This window comes from Zootoca vivipara, chromosome 6 (genome assembly GCF_965207765.1).
Source record: "Zootoca vivipara chromosome 6, rZooViv2.hap1.1, whole genome shotgun sequence".
Lineage (NCBI taxonomy): Eukaryota > Metazoa > Chordata > Lepidosauria > Squamata > Lacertidae > Zootoca > Zootoca vivipara.
Genome location: NC_142589.1, coordinates 85,783,281 through 85,809,756, shown reverse-complemented (window position 1 = coordinate 85,809,756; position 26,476 = coordinate 85,783,281). Strand labels below are relative to the sequence as shown.

Sequence of the window (26,476 nt, the reverse complement as noted above, 5' to 3'; positions counted from 1 at the left end):
GGCCCTTCCAATAAAGAGTCTTACCTCCACCACAGAGGGCCGAGCATTTTGTCCACGAGACATACTGCCACAAGTACTGGGCGACGGAACCACGGAGGATGGGTGCATTGAACTTGTAGCGGATTCTCTGCAGTTCTTCCCTGACGAGCACCTAGGGGGTGGGAGGGAGAGGGAATAGTGAGGCACAGCCATGGTTGGTGGCTGGTGGAGAACCCCGCACATTCCCAAAAGGACCTTGGAAGCAGAATTCTCTGCTGGAAATTAAAAAAAGCCACCCCCACCCCCCATAGCTGTTCTGTTGCATGACTTGTGGGGCGTTATTGCAATCAACCCAACAATTCATGTTTTGCCAGATGGGCACACGAAGGGGCAAAGGTTCACAGAGGTTTCCTACAAAATTTGCTAGAGGGAGCTCTTCCTGAGATCACTTCCTTTGTCTGTCTTGGCAGGAAGCTGTAGCACTAAATCCTTCCTTCCTGTCTCAGCATCTCTCTCTTTCTTCGCCATGCCTCCACACATGCATGCCTAGTTCAGGCACCATTTTTTGTAACTTAGATAGTGGTTGTAAGTCTGCCTTCATTTTGCTACTGTACTTCCTGCTTCAAGGCCGAGCTTATGTAAGTAAATACAGTGGTGCCTCGACTTACGAATTTAATCCGTTCCGAAGGCACCTTCGTAAGTCGAAAAATTCGTAAGTCGAAAAACCCCTAAAAATTCCTAAGCTGAAAAATCCCTATCTAAAACTGCCGCGGGTTTTTTCCGGATGTCGAGACATTCGTAAGAGCGCAGACATTACCCCCATTTGTAAGTCGGAAAATTCGGTTGTCGAGTCGTTCGTAAGTCGAGGTACCACTGTACTACTTTTACGGGATTTGTCATCTTTCCGCAGGGCCTGCAAGACAGAGCTGTTCTGCCTGGCCTTTGGGTTGGACTTAGTCTGACCCCTGTGTTTTCCTCCCTCATGGCTTGGATTTATGGACTACTTAAAATCAGGCTGCATTTTAAATTTAAATACTGTATTTTAATCAATTGCTTTTTATGTTTTATTGTAATTTTATTGGTGTGAGCCGCCCTGAGCCCGGTTTTGACTGGGGAGGGCGGGGTATAAATATTTTTTTTAATTATTATTATTATTATTATTATTATTATTATTATTATTACTTCTTCACAAAGCAATGTCATCATTATTATTGTATCATTCTATTGAAAACTTGGAAGGGACCATGGGGGTAATCTAGTCCAACCCCCTGCAATGCAGGAATCTTTTGTGCAACACAGGATTCGAACCTGTGCTCTACCAAATGCTCTACCAAATGAGCTATCCCAGGTCCATGGGATTGTTATTTTTAAGGGGGAGAAAAGGGGTACTGCCGGGGTAAATCCAGTCTGCCTCAAAGTGACCCAGATTATTGTTTCTAGAAGATTAAATCAACCTTGTTTTAGCTTCCAAGTTTAAAGCTACAGAGTATGGTAGTCTGCTGATCTCACGCACGTGAGCAAGGAAGGATAATAACTAAACAATATACCCTCTCCTGAGGCTTAAACCCATTTCTACATTACATGACCCCCTAGTCCAACAAGGATCCCATGCCATCCCAATTAAATGTCCAATCAGCTTTAGCTGTGTGCTGAGGTCAAACAAGGGCAAATGGAGTCTGTTAGTGGGCATGGCGTCCTGTACTGGTTGCAGGGAGAATCTTGGCTTATCAGGGATCACCCTAAAGCAGCGGTTAAAAAAGTTTTTCGTGCCCCACCACTAAAAGCACTCTTCAGTAGAGCAGTGATACCCGCTTTTCAAAGACTGATAGTTTAGATACCACATTTAGTAACCTCTGTTCAGTCAACGAACCATTACGATGAGGGTGACGTTGGTCGGGCCCAGGGATTCCAAGGACTCCAGCTCGTCTTGAGCGCGTCTGTAGTGGAAGGTGGTCCCGGCGATGTCAAAGCGCCGGGGTGGGTCGATGGAGAGCTTCCCATTGACAAAGTACTCGTCGTTCTCCCCTCTCAGAGCTGGAAGGAGAATCCGGGGGGGGGGGGACGGGGACAAGTCAGAGGTGGGCTGAAGCACTTGCATCCCACCCCCCCAAAGGATTCAGGGATATTTTTTCATAATAATCATAATTGTATTACTTGTTCCCCACAATTATTATTATTAACATTAACATAATGTTTATTTGCTTGACACCTGACCACCGAGAAAGCCCTCTGCCTTGTTCCATGTAACCTCACTTCTCGCAGGAAGGGAACCACCAGAAGGGCCTCAGAGGTGGACCTCAGTGTCCGGGCAGAATGATGGGGGTGGAGACGCTCCTTCAGGTATGCAGGGCTGAGGCCCTTTAGGGCTTTAAAGGTCACAACCAACACTTTGAATTGTACCCGGAGCCACTGTAGGTCTTTCAGGACTGGTGTTATATGGTCCTGCCAATGGCTTCCAGTCATCAGTCCGGCAGTCACGTTCTAGATTAGTTGTGGTTTCCGAATCACTTTCGAAGGTAGCTCCACGGAGAGCACATGACAGTAGTCCAAGCGGGAGATAACCCACATGCAAAACCAGAGGTTGGAGGTCACCTCAAGGACAACCTGTCTGGAGTCTTCCCTGCTTAGCTAAGGTTTCTCACCAAGGTAGTTCAAGGAAAGGTTGAGCTCCCGGATGTCGATATGCACCGATCCTTTGGGGATCCAAATCACCTCTTCGTAGCCTGTGTGGCAGATGGAGATAATCAACCAAGGTAAGTTCTAAGGGGGTGCTCAACGCTCAAAAAGCCAAGAGAGAAAATTTGGTGCAGGGAATTGCAAAGCACATGAAGAAATGTGTTGATGCTGTCTTCTACTAAGTCAGTGCTGGGATGGGAACCTGGGAGATCAGCCTTCAAATTAGCATTTTTTAAGGGCACTGGTCAATAGGCATTACGGGCATTGGGCAATAGGTGCTATGCACAGCTGGAAACTTCCCCAATCAAGTTCTACCCGTGCAATTTATTTTTGAAAGCATCTGCCTGGGAATAGAAAAACATTTGCCTACAACATGTCAGAACCCTCTTGGCCACTCTCTGAGCTGTACATTTGTCCACCTGTCGGCTCACCAGGCGACCCTCACCTCCGTCCGGCAGCGAGTGGTTGAAAAGTCCTTCAATGGTCTCACAGGAGCTCCCGTCCCCTCCGCAGACCCGGCACTTGTCCTCCTTGGTGTCCGAGCCCAGGATGCGGTCGCAGCCCACGTGCTTATAGGAAACAAAAGGAGAGGTTTGACGGAGGAAGTTCTTGAAAGAGCTAGGGATGGCAACTCTGGTTGGGCGATACTGGATTTTCAACATCGTGATATATCACCAGCTAAACATCGTGATATACGGATATATCACAATGTCTGAAATAAAGATGGAGCTATGTAGAGGCATCGGCTGGCTTCACAGATTTACCTGCATCAATATTTTTGCATAGCACGTACACACATCATGATTCGCAATATTGCCAAGGTCAAAAATTAAGAAACTGATACCATGGTATGATCTTCAAACTGGTTTTGGACGATATTATCGCCCAGCCCTAATGAGCACCAACCTGGATAGCCTTAAAAGAGAGTAGGCCTTTCTAAAGAGGAATGGTAGAAGACAAGAGCCTGGTTTTGGTCTGGCCAATGGCACGTTTGGTCCAGCATCCTCGTCTCACAGTGGCCAGCCAGATTCCTCCAGGATGCCCGCAGGAAGGAGATAAAGGAGCAAGCCCTATGCCTCTCACTGTGGTTCATAAAAAGCTAAGAAGAACCTGCAGCTGGGACTCGTCTAGTCCAGCCTCCTGTCCTCACAGTGTCCAATCAAATGCCCCCCTAAGAAGCCCAAGCAAGATGCGAGAGTAATAGCCTTCCCTTGAACACACCATTATAAGGTAGACTGTCTCTGCCTATGAAGGCTCTATTTGTGAATTGCCAGGAACTAAGTGGTGAAACAGATGCCCATGATGGGACGCCCGCAAGCAGAACCTGACCATCACAGCAAACCTCCCTCTTGTGGCACCAAGCAACTGGGATTCAGAGGTAGACTGCCCCGATCCAGGAGGTGATATGCAGCTATCATGCCTAGCAGCCACTGATATAGCCTTATAGTCCTTGAATTTGTCTAATCCTCTCAGTTAGCCTATGTCCTTAAATCCTGTGTCCCCCTTGTTACCTTTTATCTAAATGGAAAAGCCCCCCCCCCCCAATGCATAAATCTTTCCTTGTAGAGAAAGTGGACCAACCTCTCCCCCACCCCCCACCCCGCCACGGTCCCAGAAGCTGCCCATTAAACCTCAATCAGTTGGAGGCCTACGGGCAGCGAGGAGGAGTGGTTATAGCGCTGGAGAATCACCTTGCACTCTCCATTGACACAGATGTCGTTGGAGTCCTGCCGGCAGGGTGTTCCATCCACCACGGCTGCCGCCCTTTCCGTGTAGAAGTTGAAACCTTCTGCCAGGCAGTTGAGTGAACAGGACTTGACGCCTCCTGCGGAGAGATGGCAATTTCAAACCACGACATCAGAGAGGCTGGGTTTGGAATGGGTAAAAGCTGTCCCACATACCCCGCCCCTCTGGGCGTGTGTGGGGAAACAGCCTTACCTCCTCGGTACGTCTTCCAGGTGTAATACTTTCCTCGGAAGGGGATATGATCAAATTCGGCGCACTGCAGTTCTCGGAAGTCTTGCGAGCCCGGTAGGCAGTCCTGGGGTGGGGGCACAGAAAGATTGCCAAATATATTATTGGCTCTCTGGGGGTGGGGCTGGGGTGCTGCTTCTTTTAATGCCTGGAAGCAGAGATGGCACACTCTGTGCCCCACAGCTGAAATACTTTGCTGGGAGGTGTAAGGCAGACACTCCACGACTAAGCTATAAGGTTGGGAGCTGTTGTCACTTCTCACATCTGCCTCCCAAGGCATGTGACTCACTCTGCCCTATCATTATTAATATTTATTAAATTTGTATACCTCCCTTCACCCGAAGATCACAGGCAGCTCATGACATAAACATTCAAAACGAGAACCCAAAATACCGTTATAGATTGTGTGTGTGTGTGTGTGTGTGTGTGTGGGAACACTCCTAAACCCTAGAAATTGACAAATGGTAGGATTTCGATTAATTGGGATGTGGATGAAAGTACAACCTGCAGAGCTGTGCCGGACAGGAAATCCCTGGGCTGGCTTCTGCAAACCAGCCTGGGTAGCCTAGCAAACAGCAAATCTGTCAACAGTGGCGCTGGCTTGGGCCCCAGATTATGGGTGCCCAGTGGCAAGCACAAGATGTAAAGTGACTTCAGGACAAAGAGCAAATCACATGACAAAAGGTGTTGATGTGCCATCCGAGAGGAATTCTGTTGCCTGGGGAAGCAGACGTGTCAAGATGATGGGTGTGTGTGTTTGTGGTGACAGGAAAAGAGTCTTTTCAGCAAGGTGTGCTGGGAAGAAGAAAGGGAAAGAAGAAAGGCTGGGATCCATCTTGGGCAGGTTGGCTGAAGGCAGGCTGGGAGGGATGCCTTGGACTCCAGGGCTGCACAAGCACCTCTTGAAATGACCATGCTGTAAGATCTGGCCTCCCTCCAGGCAGACTAAAGGTGTAAATAGGTGAATAAATCACATTTCTTAAAGTTATGGCAGTCTCCACCGTGTCACAATTCCCCAAGCGACCACAGACCCTGGGTGAACGCCTAGAACCCCTTGGGATCTTGCTGCCTCTCAGCAGAGAGCTCAACTTTTGTAACAATCCATTCCGTTGCCCCCACCGTCCTCCCATCCCAGAATCCCTTGCTACTCACGTCAGTGTTACAAGACCGGTAACGCTTCCGTTCCCCGAGACAGTATTTCCCACCGATCGTCGGCCTTCGGAAGAGAGAAAAGGAGGAAGACGTGAAAAATGGCACCCCAGGGAGCACGGGGTGTGTGTGTGTCTCAGGTATTTATGCATGTGTCCACTTACCGTGGGCTGTCACAGTGGCGGATGGATGAGGAGACGCCTCCCCCACAAGTCCGGCTGCACTCTCCCCATGGCGACCACGTCCCCCAGGCTCCGTCCACACCCTCTGGCCGTGTGCCGAAAGGAACACACTCCCGTTTGTAGCACCACTGGCGGTGGATGCAGAGAAGAAGAGAGACCCACCGGTCAACAACAACACCCCCCACCTCTCGCTGGCATTCATGCGTCTGACCTCAGCGTGACTGTGTGATTAGGGGTAAACTGGCCGCCTGGAAGGGATCCCAAGGGCCATCTAGTCCAACCCTCTCGCAAGGCAGGAATGGCTGCTGTGGGTTAGGGTACAGCAAGGGTGGCCCTGCCTCTTACCCCCCTCTCGATGGTGTTAGTCTGGCAGATGGTCCCCTCGGCTGCTGGGATGCTGTTGGTGATGCATCGGTTGCTCTTGCTAAGGCACCAGAGCTCGTTGCAAACTTCCTGGAGGAGGAGGAGAAGAAGGACCAGTGGGTGGGTGGGGGCGCGGGCGGAGCTGGGAGGAGGGGTGGACGACCGCAGAGGTTGGACTAAGGAGGGAGGTGGCAACTGGTGACTGGAGACTGAAGGAAGGATTAAAGAAACACAACAGGTCTCTGTGGGGACTAGGTCTGGGAGATAGCTGGTTTTCAACATCGTGATACATCGCCAGCTAAACATCACAATATATCACAAGGTCTGAAATAAGGATGGAGCTATGTAAAGGCCCAGGGACCCAGGTGGCGCTGTGGGTTAAACCACTGAGCCTAGGGCTTGCTGATCAGAAGGTCGGCGGTTCGAATCCCTGTGACGGGGTGAGCTCCCGTTGCTTGGTCCCAGCTCCTGCCAACCTAGCAGTTCGAAAGCACGTCAAAATGCAAGTAGATAAATAGGTACCGCTACAGCGGGAAGGTAAACGGTGTTTCCATGTGCTGCTCTGGTTTGCCAGAAGCGGCCTTGTCATGCTGGCCACATGACCTGGAAGCTATACGCTGGCTCCCTCGGCCAATAATGCGAGATGAGCGCGCAACCCCAGAGTCGGTCACGACTGGACCTAATGGTCAGGGGTCCCTTTTTATGTAAAGGCACTGGCTGATTTCATGGTTTCACCTCGCATCGTGATTTTTGCATAACACACGTACACAGGCTGGGAGCCTCAATGTCGCTCCTCTGTAGGCTTCAGCCGGGGCAAAAAACCTGACTAGCCGCCCCCGCCCCCCTCCTCTGTAGCTACAGCTCTGCATTAAAGTCAATGGATTGTAGCAAACTGCACCAAACTCAGTAGACCCATTTAGCATCAATGGATCTATCGAACTACGTATGTTTTTACTCAGTGGAGTCATTTAAGTCAGTGGGTTGCCTCAAATTATCTCATGCTGTGAGGAGCCCCTTGGGGTATAGGAAGAGGGTTGCTGATTCCGTTTCCCCACCCCCACCACCTCACCATTCCCCATCCACTAATAAGCAAAAATATTGCTTTTGAAAATCATCAGAGTGGAGAGAAAAAAACTGGTGGAATTCTTACAGGTGGAGTGCAGGGATTTTGCCATCAATATACAGTCGTACCTTGGAAGTCGAACAGACTCCGTTCCTGAAGTCCGTTTGACTTCCAAAACGTTCAATGCAGGAACCACATGCAAAGTATCCCTAAAGAACTGTGTTGGTAATGCTCCCCATGAAGAAGCTTTATCTACATCAGGAAGTGTGGTCACCCAGGGAGGCTGAGGACGTATTGCCTGGGGAAAATGTTTACTGGGAACGAAACAACATCTGCATAAAAATGTCCAGAAGTCTCCCTGGAAACTCCCAACTGCCCTGTGAATCAGGCAGAAAAGGTTGAAGCCTCTTTCGCAGAAGGAGAGTGGTTTTTAAAAACAACAACCCGGAGGACAGATTTCAGCCCCGCACTACTGATTACTGCAAGAGTGGACCTTGGCTGACGCTGGTGCCGCAGCTGAGGGCTGTGGCTGGTTTAAAGGCTGGCCAGTGGGTGCAAAACGCCTTGCCTGATGGGGTAAGCCCATCCCTCCACCCCTCCACGTTGGGAATCAAGAGTAAAAGCAGGAAGGCTCTCTACCCCATATTTACACTGGCGAGATTTGACTCCGTACTGAAAGCGGCACTGCTCATCTGCATCGTAAGCCTGTCCTGGGGCCACCGTTGGGTAGACGAAATCCTGCTTGGGTGGAGCATTGTTCAGGCAGAGGCCCATCCCGGAGCTGGAGCAGCAGAGAGAAACAAAGGAGAAAGACATCAAGGGTTGATGGTGTTGAGTGCGAGAAGAGTTTTATTTATAAAGAGCTGCAATTTCACATCAACGTAGAAAAATTATTGAAAATTATGCAAGCACAGACTAAGCAACTGGCTTCATTCTTCAGCTGGTAGAGCATGAAGCTCTTAATCTCAGGGTCATGGGTTCAAGTCCCGTGTTGGACAAAAAGATTCCTGCATTGCAGTGGGTTGGACTAGATGACCCTTGTGGTCCCTTCCACCTCTATGATTCTGTGATTCTGTCAGACAACCAAAGTAGAATTTGGAGTGGTAGCATTAAACTACCACATACTGTATTGTAATCTGTAGTTTTAAATACTGAAGCAATAGAACAAAACACACTGAATAGACATTTCTAGTTAGAAACGCTGAGTAGAAGAGTCATATTAATCCCTTTGAACGTGATCTGACTCAGCTGTTTCCTTGATTTTTGTCTTGGAGTGAATCTCCTCAGCATCATCCAGAACCAAGTTCAAATCCAATAAAACAGACTTCTACCTTGTGTTCACCTGTTCATATAGTCCCATCTGAATTCTGGACCTGTTTTGTAGGCATCTGAAGATGAGGTTGATGGGCTGCACCATTGCTTTCTTCAAATTCTGGCCTTGCCCGCCATGGCCAACACCTGGGCTTGGAACGACCCCCCCCCAAGACAACCCTACTTCTAAGGGATGGGGGGGGCCTCTAAGAAGAAGCATAGAATCATAGAATTGTAGAGTTGGACTGAGGTTCATCTAGTCCAACCCCCTGTTCTTGTTCTACCAGCTGATTGTTGGAAAGAAATGGCCAGCAACCCAGATGACCTTAAAAAAGGATTGGACAAAATCATGCAAGGAAGGGCTATCGATGGCTACTGCCCACAATGGCTGTGCTCTGCCCTCCACAACTGGGAGGCAGCAGTGCTTTTGAATACCAGTTGCTGGAAACCACAGGAGGGAAGATTGCTCTTTTGCTCAAATCCTGCTTGCTGGTTTCCCATTAGGGCATCTAGTTGATCACTGTGGGAACAGAATACTGGACCAGATGGGTCATTGGACTCATCCAGCAGGACTCTTCATATTCTTATGCACTCCACAACAAAACTAAATATGGAAAGCAGGACCCCAAATAATAAATAAACCCAGAAGACCCCCAGCATGAAAAAGGAGCCCATTGTGTCATTTTTGTGTCAACCACTTAAAGGCCAGTTATGGAAAACTTTTGGAACAAAAAGACAGGGAAAATGAAAGTAATGGGGTGGTGTGTGTGATGCTTTGGAGACACACAGAGGAAAACAGGCAGCCCCTTACTCGAGAAAGCTGGTTATATAGTCCCTACTGCACGTGGACCACACAAAAGGGTTGGTTTTCATGGTGATGTGAGCCGCCATCAGCTTGGCTGTCTCCTGCCCCCGGGAACCACAGCTGTTCCCGACGCCGTCGTGGTTCATGCCAAACCTAGATGGAGAAGCGTGAAGCCGGAGAAAGAAGGCACATACCAAACGGGATTATTTTCTGCCTGCTTGGGAGTGAACAGAGCAGCAAGGAGGGAGAGTCTATCCTGGAATAAACTGACTGGCAAGTAGGGGAGTCTATCCTGGAATAAACTGAGTGGCATGTTGGGAGTCTATCCTGGAATATATTGATCAGCAAGTAGGGGAGTGTATCCTGGAATAAACTGACCAACAAGTACCGGTAGGGGAGTGTATCCTGGAATAAACTGACCGACAAGTAGGGGAGTCTATCCTGGAATAAACTGACTGGCATGTTGAGAATCTATCCTGGAATAAACTGGACAGCAAGTGGGGAGTCTATCCTGGAATAAATCGATCAGCAAGAAGGCGAGCGTATCCCTGAGAAAACTGACCAACAAGTAAGAGAGCCTGTCCTGGCCATTCGGATGTCTTTGACGCCATCCTTTGCATCTGCACCCAACCCCTCCCACAAGCCCTCTTTTGGGCCTGTGGTTCAGAACACTACAACATAGCAGAAGTGGTCTTAAGCATTAAACAAATCATTGATCAGACACAAGACCAAACTGAACCATTTCGACATCAACCCCACAACCAGATCTGAACTCTGCTCACGTGTGGCCGATCTCGTGGGCGATAGTGAAAGCTGTCGCCAGGCCGAGGTCTTCATTGATGGAGCAACTCCGTTCCCGCTCACACATCCCACCCACGGGCGCCAGTCCTGGGAGAGGCAGAGAATTGTCATAGAGAGACGTTATGTCAAAGCACATTCAGCCACCAGATCCAAAATCCTGAGCTGCACATTGCTCTGGAAGGGTAGTTTGTAGAGAATTCCGCCCTCTCCCCAATTGGAATCTGCCCTAGTTTGCATCACAAACTGATATTGAAATAATGCTTCTCACTCTGCTCTAAAGCTGGGGTGGGGGTGGGGGGAATGGCAGAAACAGAGCGTTTGAAATGCATTCAGTGGGAAAGGCTTCCTACCTACCTAGAGTCCCGCATGGTTTGTTTTTGTAGATGCAGATATCGTATCTAAAAAGCAGGTGCGAGAAGAAGGGAGATACAATTAAGGCAGATTCCAGCCTGCCAACTGAGCAAAGCAAATAAACGAGGGGCAGGTGGGGCTCGTCCACCTGGGAAGGGAGCCCACCCAGGAGAAGGAAAACTCTGACCCTAAACCTCTGCTGTCTTGCAGCCAGGACATCTTTGGGAGAGGAAAAGGCTCAGGAGTAGACCCTCCACAGAAACGGAGTGGAGTCCCTAAGACGGTTGGATGGTGCCTTGTACGCCTGTTTCTGGCAACTCCTGCAGCCAAGCTGGTGCCAAACGTCTTGTTCTGCTTTCCTTTGAGCCACACTAGTGAGGCCACAATGGGGGTCTTGTCATCTGGGCAGCCCAGGACCTCCAGACACACTGCCCAGGCTTGCGCCCTGGGGAGGTCACTTGGGTGCTGTTAGTGCAGCAGTTTGACTTCACCCTCAGAGGCACACTCCATTGTCTCTCATGACAGATGCCAACAACAACAACAACAACAACAACAACAGCTATTATGGAAATTCCAGTTCTGGCGTTTTATAGCTCTTATTTTGGAAAAAAGTGATGTTTGCTGAACTTATTCTTAAAAATGGAATAAAATTATTTAATTATGTTAAACAACAAGCAAGCAAGCAAGCAAGCAAGCAAGCAAGCAAGCAGACAGAGAAACCTCTGGGTTGTGAGAGAATCTCAGCTTGCAAAGGGCTCAAACATGGACATAGCCATGGGTGTGCAGGGGGGGCAGCTGGCCCCCCATCAAGTAAATAAATAGAAATACCTGACTAACTGACCAATTGCTTTGCAGAAAACTCGGTTCTGCCCCCCCCCATAATGCCTGCTCCCCCTAAAATAATTCCAACGTGGCCCATGAGACCATCTCCCCCTAACCCTGCCCACCTGTCCATCAGCTGACAGCCCTGGGTGACATCAACTGATGGGCAGCATTCAATCCTGCTGAAGTCTGCTTGGCCAATGCATTCCCTGGGGCTGGGAGGATTGAACCGCCCTCTCATCAGTGGGTGAGTGGAGGGTTTGATGGCCAGGGGCATCCTGAGGTTGGCATGCCAATACTGCCCCCACCCCCAACATGCACAATCAGGATGAAACGAGATGTTTCGACTTTGGAGCCAACTGCTCTTATGCCACCAACATGGTTCCAGTATACCTGGTGATCAAAACGGCAGTGTCGTGATTGGCGATGCCGTTGTCTGGGATGGCATTCCCGTTCCCATTGCGATTGACAATGGATTTCTGCCACTTGCAGAAGCTGTCGAGAGACTTTCCGGCATGGTGGTTGATCTCCAGGGTGGGCTGGAGGAAGAGGGAGAATTGAAAAGGTTTCAGAGAGTGTAAACACATGAGGAAGGACATTTTCTGTGGCTGCACCAAGACAAAGCCCTGTGGCACATGGGGTTCCAGGCACTTAAAGGTAAAGGTAAAAGGACCCCTGACCATTAGGTCCAGTCATGACCGACTCTGGGGTTGTGGGGCTCATCTCACTTTATTGGCCGAGAGAGCCAGCATACAGCTTCCAGGTCATGTGGCCAGCATGACAAAGCCGCTTCTGGCGAACCAGAGCAGCACACAGAAACACCGTTTACCTTCCCGCTGTAGCGATACCTATTTATCTACTTGCACTTTGACGTGCTTTCGAACTGCTAGGTTGGCAGGAGCTGGGACCGAGCAATGGGAGCTCACCCTGTTGCAGGGATTCGAACCGCCGACCTTCTGATCGGCAAGCCCTAGGCTCTGTGGTTTAACCCACAGCGCCACCCAGGGTCTATTTCCTTTGGAGGGTTGAGACACGGCAGAGACCATCGCAGATTTAAGAAATATGGTTTACGCGTCTGTTTACACCTTCAGTCTGTGTGGAGGGAGTCCAGATCTTACAGCACGGTCATTTCAAGAGGGGCTTGTCCCCCACAGCAGTGCAGCCACGGAGTCCAAAGTATCTCCCCCAGCCAGCCTGCCTGTAGCCAGCCTGCCCAATATGAATCCCAGCCTTTCTTCTCCCCCCCAGCACTTCTTGCTAAAACAAAACAAAACACCACACTTTTCCTGTCACCTCAAGCACATACTGCATCACCTTGGCAACACCTGTCTCCCCAGGCCAAAGGATTCCTCTATCCACACCTTTGGTTATGTTAACAGATTTGCTCTTGCTAGGCCAGCCAGGCTGGTTTGCAGAAGCCAGCTCAGGGATTCCCTACCTGGCACACCTCCATACCCCAATTAATCAAAATCCTACCATCTATTAATTTCTAGGGTTTAGGAGGGTCTCCCCCAAAAAACCTATAGCACATCTCTTATCACCTCCCCTCAAATATGCTCCTCTTCCCCAGCTTTATTGCCAAGGAGAGGACCCAGCAAGCAACCAACCGCTGTCATTTTCTGTTCCCACTTTTTGCCACCACCATTGTCTGGGGAAGCTTCTCAGTGACATCTGCCCTGGTCCCTCTTTCTTTCTCTTGGGGCACCCCCTCACCTGGTCCTCTGTCAGTAGGATGAGCCGGGTCACCAGTATGTTGACAATATTGCCCAGACTTGAGTCTTGGAAAAGTTTAGCAACCTGACCTCCAGGAAACAAAGAAAGACCAGTGTTAAAAAACAAGACGGTCGGGGGGGGGGGCAGCTGAATGACGATGGGCTTTTAAAAAAATCTTTCTCAATGGGACAGAGGAAGCTGCCTTTATACCAAGACAGACTATCGGTCAGAGTAGCTCAGTAAAGTCAAAACTGACTGGCAGCCACTCTCCAGGGTTTCTATCAATCTGGAGATGCCAGGGATTAAACCTTTTGCACACGATGCAGATACTCTACAGTGAGCTACGGTTCATTTCTTAAAAATAAAGCAAGGTCCTAGTGCTCAATATTTATTAATACAGTATTTGTGTTTGTTTCGATTTGTTTTTGTAGATGAAGTTGCAAACCGTACAAGTGTCCCTATTTTCCAGCATTATTTCCGCATTTACAGAAGCCATCCTGGTTTCTAAGTATCTCAGAGTGTCCTGCTTTTCCTTAGGACATCCCTATTTTAATCGGAGAAATGTTGGAGGGTATGCACTTGCGTTTTACAACTGTAATTGGTTTGTTTGAAAGCATGCCCTGTGTGTGTGTGTGTGTGTGTGTGTGTGTGTGTGTGTGTGTGTGTAGTATATACATATATACACACATACACATACATATACATACTATATATGTATATATGTGTAGATATGTATATATATATGTGTGTGTGTGTGTGCAACCCCAGCTACCCCCACCAACCTCATGCTAACCCCAGCACCCCTCTTGTCAACCCTCTTTACATCTCACCCAAACCCCATCCTCCCACAACTCCTTCAAGCCCCCCAATCCCTGCTTTATTGAAACCTCTGCTTTCATTTATAGCCACCATTTTGCTCTCCTCCCTCGCCCTGAATTCATGCAAATCCAGGATTGCGTCGAGGCAATTTCTAGCTGCGTGACAACAGCCTTACGTTTCTATGTATATAGGAAGATACATTTCCCAAATGAAAACAAACAGCTAAAAAAAGGCAGACCTTTGTCAAATTGGAGTCAGCCTCCAATACTGTAATAATTATCCAAATTGGAGTTAGTTAATGTGTGTAAATGGACTTCAGGAAGCACTAAGGTTTGCCTGGACTGCACTGCACATCCCACCATTGGCCTAGTGGGAAAGTTCCCAAAATGGGAACCTGTGTCTGGGTGCTTGGTTATAACACTTACAATATTCATGATGGCCAGGATGTACTGCTCGATGTCCCGCCGGCCGTGGTACCCCACCATCATTTTGTCGGCCACCACGAGGGTCTCCACGTAGCGCTCAGTGCTGACCGACCTCTTCAGCGGAAGCTGCCCCCGTTGGGTGAAGTTGCTCAGCGTCTTCAGTGGGGAGGGTTTCAAGGCCCGCAGCCACCATGGGCGGCCCTTCCACGGCTTCTCGTCTGAATTGGGAAACGGCTGTGAGGCAGACTGCTTTCTCCTCTGTTCCCCCACAGGCCTATTTTGTGCAAACCACTTACAATCCCTAAAACCTGCTAGGCCCGACAAATCCAGATGCCTGCTAGGTCTGGCTAGTCTCTAATACATACTAGGCCTGGTCAATCCCTGAGGCTTAGTAGGCCTGGTCAACCCTCGAGCCAGCTACTAGGGGCTATCAAACTCTAAGGCCTACTAGGCCCGGCTAGTCCATGGACCCCCAGGCCTGGTCTAAATCATACTAGGCTTAGCCAATCCCCGAGGCCTTCTAGGCCCAGAAAACCCCAGAGACCTACTAGGCCCAGCCAATCCTCAAGGCCAACTAGGCCTGAAAAATCCCTGAAGCCTACTGGGCCCAGCCAATCCTTGGCCAATTCCTGGGGCCTACTAGGCCCAGCCAATCCCCAAGGCCTAGTAGGCCTGGAAAATCCCTGAGGCCTACTAGGCTCCCCCAATCCTCAGGAAGGTAAACATTGTTTCTGTGCGCTCTGGTTTCCGTCACGGTGTCCTGTTGCACCAGAAGCGGTTTAGTCCTGCTGGCCACAGGACCCGGAAAAACTGCGGACAAACGCCGGTTCCCTCGGCCTGAAGCAAGATGAGCGCCGCACCCCATAGTCACCTTTGACTGGACTTAACCATCCAGGGGTCCTTTACCTTTCCTTAACTAGGCTTGAAAAATCCCTGAGGCCTACTAGGCCCAGCCAGTCCTCAAGGCCTCCTAAACCTGGACATTCTCTTAAGACCACCTAGGCCTGGAAAATTGCCCATTTTAAGGGCCACTTCCAGATTTCATGAACAGTATCAGTAACAAAACTGGCACGGATCAGGAGGCAAAGAAAGCATTTGAAAGAGTCTGGAATGCAGAGCGCCGGTTGCTTGTTTTGGGGGATTGTTATCTCTCCAAGAAACAAATTGGAAGCAGATTTGCTCTTGCCCAGAGAACGCAGGGAACGGCCAGAGTGCTTGAAGAGGGCAGCAGAAGGCCTCTTGGCGGCATTAAATGCGAAATGGCTTTGACAGTGTCCTCTGCTCTACTTCTTCTGGTATCCGGGAATCCGATCCTTTGGATTCCGGCTCCAAAGTTAGCGGGAGGCGTGTGTCTCCCCCACAAAGGCAAACCGGAATCCAAAACCACATCCTTGAACCAAGTGTCTGTTAGGTCAAAATGCATCCCTCACTGGGCCTCCCAGATGGCTTTCAAAATTACTACCGCCAAGCAGATTTCTGGCCTATTTCGGCCCGAGGGCCACATTCCCATCTGTGCAACCACTCGGGGGCCACATGCCAGCTGCGGGCAGGATCAGAGGCAAAAAGCGGGCAGAAAGTGACAGACTCTCCCTTGGAGATTCATAAGCAGAGGTTGGGTGGTCCTCTGCCAGGGAATCTTTAGCTGTGATTCCTGCATTGCAGGGGGTTGGACTGGATGACCCTCAGGGTCCCTTCCAATTCTACAAATGGGTGATTAGAAAAAAACATGTTGATGGTTGTTCGGTTGTTATAAATAATATTTCGCAACTGAAATCAGCTTACATCAATCAGTCAAGTCTCCTAGCTTGACTCTATTCTCTTTTTTTTGTGGCTAGATGCTTGATGGAAAAAAGCAGGACAGGAATACTTTAAATAAACACCCAAATACTTACATAAGGGTGTTTCACTTCCTGTTGCTTTGAAGCTGCAAAGCCCAACCCTATGCGTGTTTACTGAGAAATAAACCCCACTATGTTAAGTTGGGGCTTACTCCCAGATAAATATGCAGAGCAGAGTGGGGGAACGTTGCACCGTCTGGGGGCCACATTTCATCCTTGGAAACCTTCCAGGGACCACGTGCCAGAGGCAGGTGGGTCAAAAGGCAAAAGCGGGCAAGTTTCTACACTCAGAAACACCCCTTCCCTTTATCCACCATCCCAGCAAGAGAGGCAAGTAAGGAGTGCATCCCAGCCATACGAATGCCGTAGCTCAGTTGGTAGAGCATGAGACTCTCAGGGTGGTGGGTTCAAGCCCCATGTTGGGTGGAAGGTTCCTGCATTGCAAGGGGTTGGACTAGATGACCCACGTGCCCCCTTCCAATGTTACAAGTCTGTAGTGTTTATCCACCCGGATCTGGCCCACGGCATACCTAGCACCCCACAGGCGGCGTCCATGTGTGGGTGCTGGAGAGACGATCTCTTGTAGACCACATGGGGACTCCCTTCGCTCTCTTGCCCCCCACTGATATTAGTGCCGGGGCTCAGGGGCTCAATGAAGTACTCCTCGCCGTCTGCGATGATCACACCATGCTGGAACGAGGAGAGGAGAGGAACGTGCAACGCGTTTATATGTGGGTCTGCCTCGGAAGACGGTCCAAAAAATTTAGCGGCCAGATCACTCACCAGAACAAGGTGAAACAAAATTTAAAAATTCCTTCCAGCAGCACCTTAAAGACCAACTAAGTTTGTTTTTTTTTTGGTATGAGCTTTCGTGTGCATGCACACTTCTTCAGATACCATGCATGCACACGAAAGCTCATATCAAAATAAAAAAAACTTAGTTGGTGTTTAAGTTGCTGCTGGAAGGATTTTTTTTATTTTGTTTCGACTACGTCAGACCAACACGGCTACCTACCTGTAACCAGAACAAGGTGGTTCGAGCACAGAACACCAATCCTGGCACAACCACACTGGCTGCTGATTAGTTTCCAGGCCCAATTCAAAGTGTTGGTGCCAAGGTGCTCAGGACCTCAATACCTTAAGGATAGCCTCTCCCTGTATGAACCAATCTGGGCCCCACACTTGTCACTGGAGGCCCTTCTCCATGTCCCCCATGCCAGTGGCAGCAAGAGAATGGGGTCTTTTCTGTGGTGGCTCCCTGATTGTGGGATGCTCTTCCCAGAGAGGCTCGGCCTGGCAGCATCACTACATGTGCCAGGCAAAAATATTCCTCTTTGCCCAGGCCAATGGCTATTAAATAATCTATGGCCTGTGAAAGTGTGGCAGAGAAGACTGTTATGATGACTGCTTTCTTATTAGGCTGTCTGTCAGTATGCTTTTTATTATGTTTGCATCGTTGATGTTCTGAAATGTGTCTTTAATGTTGTACATTGCCCTGGGATCTTCTGATAAAGGGTGGTATATAAATTCTGATAAAGGGAGGTATATAAACTGCCCTCCGTGGTTACAGGCAACAAAAGTTTTTGAATACCAGTTGCTGGAAGGGAGAGAGCTTGTGCTCGGGTCCTGCTTGCATTGCAGGTTTGTTGGACTAGGTCCCTTCCAACTCCACAATTCTATGATTCCATGATCTGGACGGCCACTGTGAGAGCAGGATGCTGGGCTAGACGGGCCACTGTCCCTGACGCAGCAGGCTGTTCTTATGTCCTTAGGTTTCGCATCCCAGGGTGACCCTGCCCACAAGCCACGAGATGACCCCCCTCTCCTTCTTCCTGGCTGCTCTCTCTCCGGCTGACGCTCGAGTTTTCAGCCGGACTCCTTGCCAGCCTAGCCTCACACTACCCCGCTTGTCCTCGGAAGCGTGGCTTGCGGCCAAGAGCAACAAAAGCTTTCGTCAGGAAAGGAAATCCACAGCAAGGCCATCAACACCGCCCCTTTCAAGGGCTGGGAAACCAGAAACTTTTCATTACACGCACACAGAACTGATTCAACTCTGGTTCTTTGTGGAGGGGGCTTGGAAGGAGAGAGAAAAATTGGGGGGGGGGACCCCCAGACCAACTGATAACTAGGCGTGCTACCAGATTTCCAAATGCTTTAAAAGAGAGAGAGAGAGAGAGAGAGAGAGAGAGAGAGAGAGAGAGAGAGAGAGAGAGAGAGAGAGAGAGAGAGAGAGAGAGAGCGCAGGGGAAACTCTTATTTTTTAAAGAGTTAAAAGCACCCTGGGACGAGGGCTTCCCTTCCTATCTTATCCCGCGCTGCTCGACAATATTCCTTTTCATTCTGCAGCAGAGACAGGAGAGAAATTCGGCCTGTGTTGCAGTGCTTGGGGCTTTCTAGTTTAGAGAAACGGCGAGTGGTGTGATAGAAGTTCATAAAATTATACATGGCATGGGTGGAGAAAGGGTTTGCTCCCTCTCTCATGAAACTAGAACTCGTGGGCATGCAATGAAGCTGAACGCTGGAAGATCCAGGGCAGATAAATGGAAGTCCTTCTTCACACAGTGCAGAGTTAAACTATGGAACTCCCTGCCCCAGGAGGCTGTGATGGTCACCAACTTGGATGGCTTTAAAAGAGAATTAGACGGGTTCAGGGAGGAGAGGGCTATCAGTGGCTAGTAGCCAAGGGCTGGCCACTGTGAGAACGGGATGCTGTGCTAGATGGCCTACAATTCCCATCATCCCTGACCACTGGTCCTGTTAGCTAGGGATCATGGGAGTTGTAGGCCAAAACATCTGGAGGGCCGCAGTTTGGGGATGCCTGATTTACAGAAACCAGTTTTGAAAGTTTTAGTCCACCACCTTGATTCAGAATGGCACCTGGCAGTATCCAAATATAGATGAAAACCTGCACCTTGATCTCAGTGTCCCAATTTCCCAGGGACAGTTGCAGATTTGCAGAAGCCGTCCCGGTTTCTGATTTGATCCCGGAATGTCCCGCTTTTCCTTTGGACGTGACTGTTTTCATCAGAGAAATGTGGGAGGGTATGCAGTTATGCAACCCCTGAGGCAAGGAGGTACAGTAACTAGAACAGGCATCCCCAAACTGCGGCCCTCCAGATGTTTTGGCCTACAACTCCCATGATGCCTAGCTAACAGGACCAGTGGTCAGGGATGATGGGAATTGTAGTCCAAAACATCTGGAGGGCCGAAGTTTGGGGATGCCTGAACTAGAAGATATCTGAAGGCAGCCCTGCATAGGGAAGTTGTTGTTGTTGTTGTTGAATAGGATGTCCCTATTTTCCTCGGAGAAATGTCGGAAGCTATGATCTAGCAAAATTTTGGCAGCGAGGTCTTAAGAGGTGTCTGAAGGCATCGTGAACAGGCAAACGACTTTCCAAGATCAGCAGGGAGAGCTCCTGCCGTGCTCAGGTCCGGCTTGTGGGTTGCAAGCAGGATGCCGGACTGGATTTCAACATGACCCAGCAGGCAGGATCATCTTAATTTCTTACTCCAGAATCCGTTCTGGGATCTTGCATGGTTAGGAAATTGGCTGGGGGTGCGTGTCGGGGGCGTTTACTGAATTACCGCCATGTCCTTGGGCTGGGAGCCAAAGAGACAGTGACAACAGGAGGAGGCATTGCAAAATTTCCCTCCTTGAATTGTAAAGAGGGAAAGAATGAGTTTAGGATTGAGAAACCAAAGAGGATCTTCCAAAGCGGAGAGTGGAAGGAGTCGCCTACGGAAGGTCTGCAGAACCTTTTCCCTGAAGTGCAAACCTTTTCCACTTGAAAGGAATAGTTAGCGTAAATCTCTCTCTGGGAATGATAATAATAATGATTTTGATTTTTTATATGCCACCCCTCTGACTGGGTTTACCCAACCACTCTGGGCGGCTCCCAACAAAATATTAAAAACACAACAAAACACCAACCATTAAAAGCTTCCCAATACAGAGCTGCCTTCAGATGTCTTCTAAAAGTTGTGTAGGTATTCTTTTAAATCTCTTTTGGGTGTTCCGCAGGGAGGGTGCCACTGCTGAAAAGGCCCTCTGCCTGCTTCCCTGTGACTTCACTATAATCTTACATCATTTTTAGGGAACAATGAGGACTAGAACCTTGCCCTGTTGTTGTTGGGGTTTTTATAGGGGAGGGTCTCAGGCCTAGCACAGGCGAGGCTGAGCCGGGGTGCAGCTTACCAGCCCGTTGCAGTTGCTGATGGCGACTTTGGAGTTGAGGTACTCATCTTGCAGGTGGCCAGAGTAGTGGCAGTCCTCGTGGAACTCGTGCTTCCGGTCGACCCCGTCGTGCCGCCAGTACTCCACCCGGAATCGCTCCGCCAGCAGGTTCGTGTGCAACGTCAGGTTGAGGAGGAACTGCGCCCGGTGGGCTGATACCCTGTAGAAGACCTGCTGCTCCCGGGGGGGCTCGTGGGAGGGGCCCCCCGTTCCGCGCCGGGCCCGCCGCTTTCGCGGGCTCTTCACGTCAAAAGTCAGGAAGTCCCCATTTTGGTCCACCTGCACGGGGAAGGCGATCTCATAGTGGTCGAGGCTTGAGAGGAACTCCTCTGGAGGGGGGAAAGGAAATGCGGGGAGAGAAAAGACATGCAGGTGGGTGAATCAGTGCCCTGGCCATTCCCAGGGTTTTGCTTGGCACAGCAATCCATGTTCATTCCGCAAGAGAGAGGTGGGGGGGCCCCTGGGGCCTTTTAGATGTGGTTGGGGTCGAGTTCCCACATCCCCTCTGACCGATGGTCGCACTGGCTGAATCATAGAATCACAGAGTTGGAAGAGACAACCACTTTGAGCTGATTCTTAAAAAATGGAGCTTTCCCCCTTTGCAAAAAAGATGCACAACTCTGAGCTGACCCCCCCCCCCCCCAAACGGGACTTTTCCCATTTGCAAAAAAAGCTGCACAACTTTGAGCTGATCCTCAAAAAAATGGAGCTTTCCCCCTTTGCAAAAGAAGCTTCCTCAAATATTTAATTTGGGGGGGGGCAAAGGCACCTAGGCCTCTAGGAGTGGCTGCTATGCCTAGGACAATTCAAGAAAGCAAAATATTTTCCCCCTTGTTTTCCTCCTCTAAAAACTAGGTGCGTCCTATGGCCAGGTGCGTCCTATGGAGTGACAAATACGATATATCTGGATGGATACAGGTCTTGCCCCCATGAAGCAGTTGCTGAGACTGAAGGTCCCTGCCTCCCCACAGCTGCCTCAGTCCCTTCCAATCCAAGCAATTGGAGGCTGTGCCTGCACACAGGCAACCTCTCCTCTGCCCTCTTCATGCCTCTCCTGGTTCTGGGGGACAAGAAGGGAAGGGAGCTTGTCACAGCAAGAGGGGGAGACACCCATGACTCTTCACCAGCCTGACCCATCTCTGCCTCTTGGCTTCCCTCCTCTCCTGCTGCAGCCTTCGATTCTGGACTGCTCTCTGGCACAGACTCTCCCTGCTCACTAAGCCCTGTTACCCCTTCAGCTTCCAACACCTCCTCCTCCCAGTCTTCCCTTTTCTCCTTCTGCCCACTAATCACTGTCCCACCAACCCTCCCCAGGCTCTGAGGCTTCTTCCCTTGAGGGTCCTCCAGCTGGTTCCTCACACTGTTCCTCTGTGTCCATTTAGTAAGTGACATCCCAGAAGAGGCAGGCTCCCCACCCAATTTGGCCTCTGTCCTCACCACTGGAAGGCTGCCCAGAAGTAAATGCAGACCCCACGTCAAGAAAGCTTCCTTTCCCCCGCCTTGAGGTCTAGTAAGTATGTCATTATATTACAGTCAATGACCAGTATCAAAACATAGAACATCAACTGCAAAATTAAAAAAAACGCAGAACAAAGTAAAATAATGTAAAATCACATATACATAAAAATAAAGTAATAAAATGTCAAACGTTCTAAAGTTCCCTATACAGGGCTGCCTTCAGGTGTCTTCTAAAAGTTCTGTAGTTCTTCATCTCCTTGACATCTGCTAGGAGTTGCGTTCCACAGGGAGGGCGCCACCACTGAGAAGGCCCTCTGCCCGCTTCCCTGTAACCTCACTTCTCACAATGAGGGAACTCAGAGCTGGACCTCAGTGTCCGGGATGGACAATGGGGGGTGGAGACACTCCTTCAGGTCTACAGCATAGCTGCCAAGTTATCCCTTTTTTAAAGGGATTTTCCCTTATGCTGAATAGGCTTCCTCGCGAGAAAAGGGAAAACTTGGCAGCTATGGTCTACAGGGCTGAGGCTGTTTAGGGCTTTAACGCTCAGCACCGAAACTTTGAATTGTGCTCGGAAATGTACTAATCATTGCATGTCGTATTTTAATTGCTGCCGCCCAAAATTTGGCTACCTTGTGTGTTACACCAGGATTGTTATCTAGGAGCGACAGAGTGGCAAGAAACTGTTCAGTATATTTCAGTATATTTATGGAGTACTGGCAGAATAAGGTCAGAGTGTAAATCTCTATAAAACAAGCACTGAGGACTAGCAGCTTGGGGCTCAACCTGCGCTCCCTTGCCCCGCCATCCCCACACCGTACCTTGCGACTGGAAGGCGTAGCCTGGGAGGTTGCCCACGGACACGGCCGAGACGAGGGTCCAGGTCAGAAGCCTCCAGGCTGTTGCCATAGTGGGCTACGATGCTCGCTGCGATGGGGGCTGCGTTGGACCAGGCCGACGGGGTCTGCCCCAACATTGCTTTCGCTGAGCCGCCACGCTTGCTTAGACAGGGGTCCCCCGTTCCTCGGTGGCCATCCTCGGCCACTGGGTGCTCTGCAGGAGGCGGCAAGGGTGGGGCGTGCGTCACGGCGGGGAGGGGCTGGTCCTTGGCGCTCAGCATGTGCCAGGAGTCTGCGGCATTGCTCTGTCGGAGAGGAGCATCGTAGAATCACAGAACAGTACAGTTGGGAGGGGCCACAAGGACCATCTTGTTCAACCCCCTGCAATGCAGGAACCTTTTTGCCGAGCGTGGGGCTCGAACCATGACCCTGAGACACATAAAGGTAAAGGTAAAGGGGACCCCTGACCATTAGGTCCAGTTGTGACCGACTCTGAGGTTGCGGCGCTCATCTCGTGTAATTGGCCGAGGGAGCCGGCGTACAGCTTCCAGGTCAAGTGGCCAGCATGACAAAGCCGCTTCTGGCGAACCAGAGCAGCGCATGGAAACGCCGTTTACCTTCCCGCTGGAGTGGTACCTATTTATCTACTTGCACTTTGATGTGCTTTCGAACTGCTAGGTTGGAAAGAGCTGGGACCGAGCAATGGGAGCTCACCCCGTCGTGGGGATTCGAACCGCCGACCTTCTGATCGGCAGGCCCTAGGCCAGGCATCCCCAAACTTCGGCCCTCCAGATGTTTTGGACTACAGCTCCCATCTTCCCCGACCACTGGTCCTGTTAGCTAGGGATCATGGGAGCTGTAGGCCAAAATATCTGGAGGGCCGCAGTTTGGGGATGCCTGCCCTAGGCTCTGTGGTTTAACCCACAGCGCCACCCGCGTCCCCCTGAGATGCATACTCTCCAGCATTTCTCTGATGAAGGTAGGGATGTCCTATTCAATAACAATTGTTGTTGTTGTTTTATTGTTTATACCCCGCCCATCTTACTGGGTTGCCCCAAGCCACTCTGGGCGGCTTCCAACATATGTAAAAACAGCATAAAACATTGAACACCAACAACTTCCCTATCCAGGGCTGCCTTCGGATGTCTTCTAAAGGTTGTTTAGTTACTGTAGGGAACCAGCAAGCAGGATCCGAGCACAGGGGCAACTCTCTCCTTTCCTGTGGCTTCCAGCGACTGGGATTTAGAAGCTGTTGTGGTTCATAGAAGAGATTTTGTGGCTCAAGAGAGAGAAAGATAGTGGGGGAGAAAGAAAGGACGGTAGAAACAGCGAGGTGCTTGGGGCACAAAACAGTGGGGAGAGAGGCAGGGGAGAAGGACACAGAGAGGATTACCGTAGTTTACATCTTAATTCCCCCCCCCCCTTTAAAAAGTCCAGATTGTTGTTGAAGAGAAGGAGAGAGAGAGAGTACGTCTGTTCCCAATTTTGCCACTGGATCTGCAGACAACTCGGCCGCGCTGGCTTTGGATCCAGCTGTAGAGGAGAGTAATGGGAAGCAGATGGGCCGGAGGGGTCCCTGTCTGCCTGCGAATAAGCGAGGAAGGATTTTTTTGCAAGGAAGGCAATGGGACCCGTGGACCTTGAGCTCTTGTTTTGCAGATCGGGAGCTTGGATATGTGTTTATTTCATCATCCAGGGTAGGCCCATCCAAGTTAATGGCTTTAAATTCAGTGGGTCTACTCTGAGTAGGACTCGGCTGGGGGATTTAAGGATAGCAGGCTCTCGTCTGTTTCAGGTTCTCTCTGCCCTCCCCATCCTAAAAACCGGCTCTCTGCAACCGGGAGCCAGTAGTGGCATAATGGTTAGAGTGTTGTCCTTGGACCCGGATGTGTGTGACCCGGGTTCAAATCCCCCCACTTGGCCACAAAGCTCAGTGGATGCCCTTTGAGGAGCTAGTCTCTCTCTCTCAGCCTATCTGACCTCGCAGGGTTGATGTTGTGGGGTTAAGTGAGGAGGGGGGAGTACTGTGTATGCCACCCCGAGCTCCTCAGAGAAATGGTGGGATCTAAACGCAATGAAGAGATACTTTTCAAGAGCAACAACCGCAAAAGTCTTAAGGAAATTGATCAGAGAGGTAAGGCACGAGAGCGAAATAAAACCATAGCATCAGAGAACAGTAGAGTTGGAAGGGACCCCCAAGGGTCATCAAGTCCAACCCCCTGGAATGCAGCTGAAACATCCATGATGGATGCCACCCAACCTCTGCTCAAAAACCTCCAAGGAAGGAGAGTCCCCGACCTCTGTTCCACTGTCAAGCAGCTCTTACTGCCAGAAAGGTGTTTTTTCTGATTTTTAGTCAGAATCTCCCTTCTTGTAACTTGAAGCCATGGGTTCGAGTCCTACCCTCCAGGGCTCCACCTTCCATGTGACAGCCCTTGAGATATTTGAAGATGGCATTGTATCTCCTCTCAGTCTCCTCTTTTCCAGGCTAAACACCCCCAGGTCCTTCAACCGTTCCTCATAAGGCTTGGTTTCCAGAATTTAGGAAAATCTGCATACTGTACTGCTTGATTGTGGTAAAACCTCTGAGTACATACATAATTTTATTTGTATGCTGCCACTGAGTAGGGCAACTCTATGATTTGAAGACATCCCATGAGGAGTCAAAGGTGTCTGGCAAGCATGTGAAGAGTGCAAGGACAGACCAAACTATCCATTTTGGTTCCTCTCAGCTCCTCGTTCTTCCATTCTTAAAGTTCAAATTCTGCATCAGTTGGCGCTTTATTTTTTTGAAAAGTCCTCATGAAAGTTCGCTTGCGCATTTCCTGCAGATTTCTGCAGGCTGCTTGACTAATAGACCAATTTTGGTTTTGCAAAGCAATTTCTTCCAAATGAGCACTTTTATTTTCTCTTCCATCACCCAGGACAGCTATTTTTGCACATTACCTGGCTAGAGAACCATTTTACAAAATTGGGTAAAGTGCACATTTCAATGAACAGCTCCTTTGTGTGTGTGTGTGTGTGTGTGTGTGTGTGTGTGTGTGTGCCATTTCAGAAAATGCAGATACGGTGGGTTTGCCTCAATGCGAACTGAATAGATTTCCCCTCTCCCCCCATTCCTAGATAAGCAGCTTTTCCTTTCAGAGAAGGTCACTACCTGATCAGAAATCAGGGTGGATTTGATTTTCTATTGGGCGTGGTAGGAAGAGAATCGCCTATGAAAGATGTGAATCTGTTTTTATACGCCACAATTGCAGCCAGAATATTGTTAGCAAAGTACTGGAAGACACAGAAGATACCTACAGTGGAAGAATGGCAAATAAAGACGCTGGACTATATGGAACTTGCTGATCTGACCGGAAGGCTACGCGACCGGGGAGAGGAGAAGGTGGAAGAGGAATGGAATAAATTTAGAATTTATTATAAAAAAATATTGCAGAATTGATGTATGAGAATTATAAGCAATTGTGAAGTCGCAGGTTAAGAAATTAAGTGAGATATAATTGAAAATAGGTTAGAATATTCTAGTGAGTTGTAAAATTGAGAAAAGGACGTTGTAATTAGGTTTGGAAAATAAGATATAGAATTTGTCAAGAATGATATGCAATGAACGGTTAGAAGCGGGACTCGGGGAAGTCCCTTACTAAAATGAGAAAAAAATGGAATGTATATGT

The 26,476-nt window shown here is 49.5% G+C and overlaps 1 protein-coding gene and 1 pseudogene across 1 annotated transcript in view; both read right to left on the bottom strand.

Annotated features, from left to right (window-relative positions):
* Positions 1 to 22,999, bottom strand: part of ADAMTS10 (ADAM metallopeptidase with thrombospondin type 1 motif 10) — a 30,074-nt gene extending 7,075 nt beyond the window's left edge. The window contains exons 1-19 of the mRNA XM_035120628.3: positions 22,785 to 22,999; positions 20,467 to 20,834; positions 16,802 to 16,961; positions 14,434 to 14,651; positions 13,190 to 13,273; positions 11,870 to 12,015; positions 10,658 to 10,701; positions 10,285 to 10,390; positions 9,509 to 9,655; positions 8,026 to 8,167; positions 6,306 to 6,413; positions 5,943 to 6,088; positions 5,782 to 5,845; positions 4,594 to 4,696; positions 4,347 to 4,480; positions 3,101 to 3,224; positions 2,622 to 2,702; positions 1,850 to 2,013; positions 25 to 151 (exon numbers count right to left, since the gene is read on the bottom strand). Of these exons, the coding sequence (XP_034976519.3) occupies positions 25 to 151; positions 1,850 to 2,013; positions 2,622 to 2,702; positions 3,101 to 3,224; positions 4,347 to 4,480; positions 4,594 to 4,696; positions 5,782 to 5,845; positions 5,943 to 6,088; positions 6,306 to 6,413; positions 8,026 to 8,167; positions 9,509 to 9,655; positions 10,285 to 10,390; positions 10,658 to 10,701; positions 11,870 to 12,015; positions 13,190 to 13,273; positions 14,434 to 14,651; positions 16,802 to 16,961; positions 20,467 to 20,834; positions 22,785 to 22,872 (2,554 nt within the window). The 5' untranslated portion in view covers positions 22,873 to 22,999. The remainder of the gene's footprint in view (positions 1 to 24; positions 152 to 1,849; positions 2,014 to 2,621; positions 2,703 to 3,100; positions 3,225 to 4,346; positions 4,481 to 4,593; positions 4,697 to 5,781; positions 5,846 to 5,942; positions 6,089 to 6,305; positions 6,414 to 8,025; positions 8,168 to 9,508; positions 9,656 to 10,284; positions 10,391 to 10,657; positions 10,702 to 11,869; positions 12,016 to 13,189; positions 13,274 to 14,433; positions 14,652 to 16,801; positions 16,962 to 20,466; positions 20,835 to 22,784) is intronic.
* LOC118087377 (small nuclear ribonucleoprotein E pseudogene) lies at positions 8,575 to 8,803 on the bottom strand (annotated as a pseudogene).
* Positions 23,000 to 26,476: the final 3,477 nt, after the last annotated feature.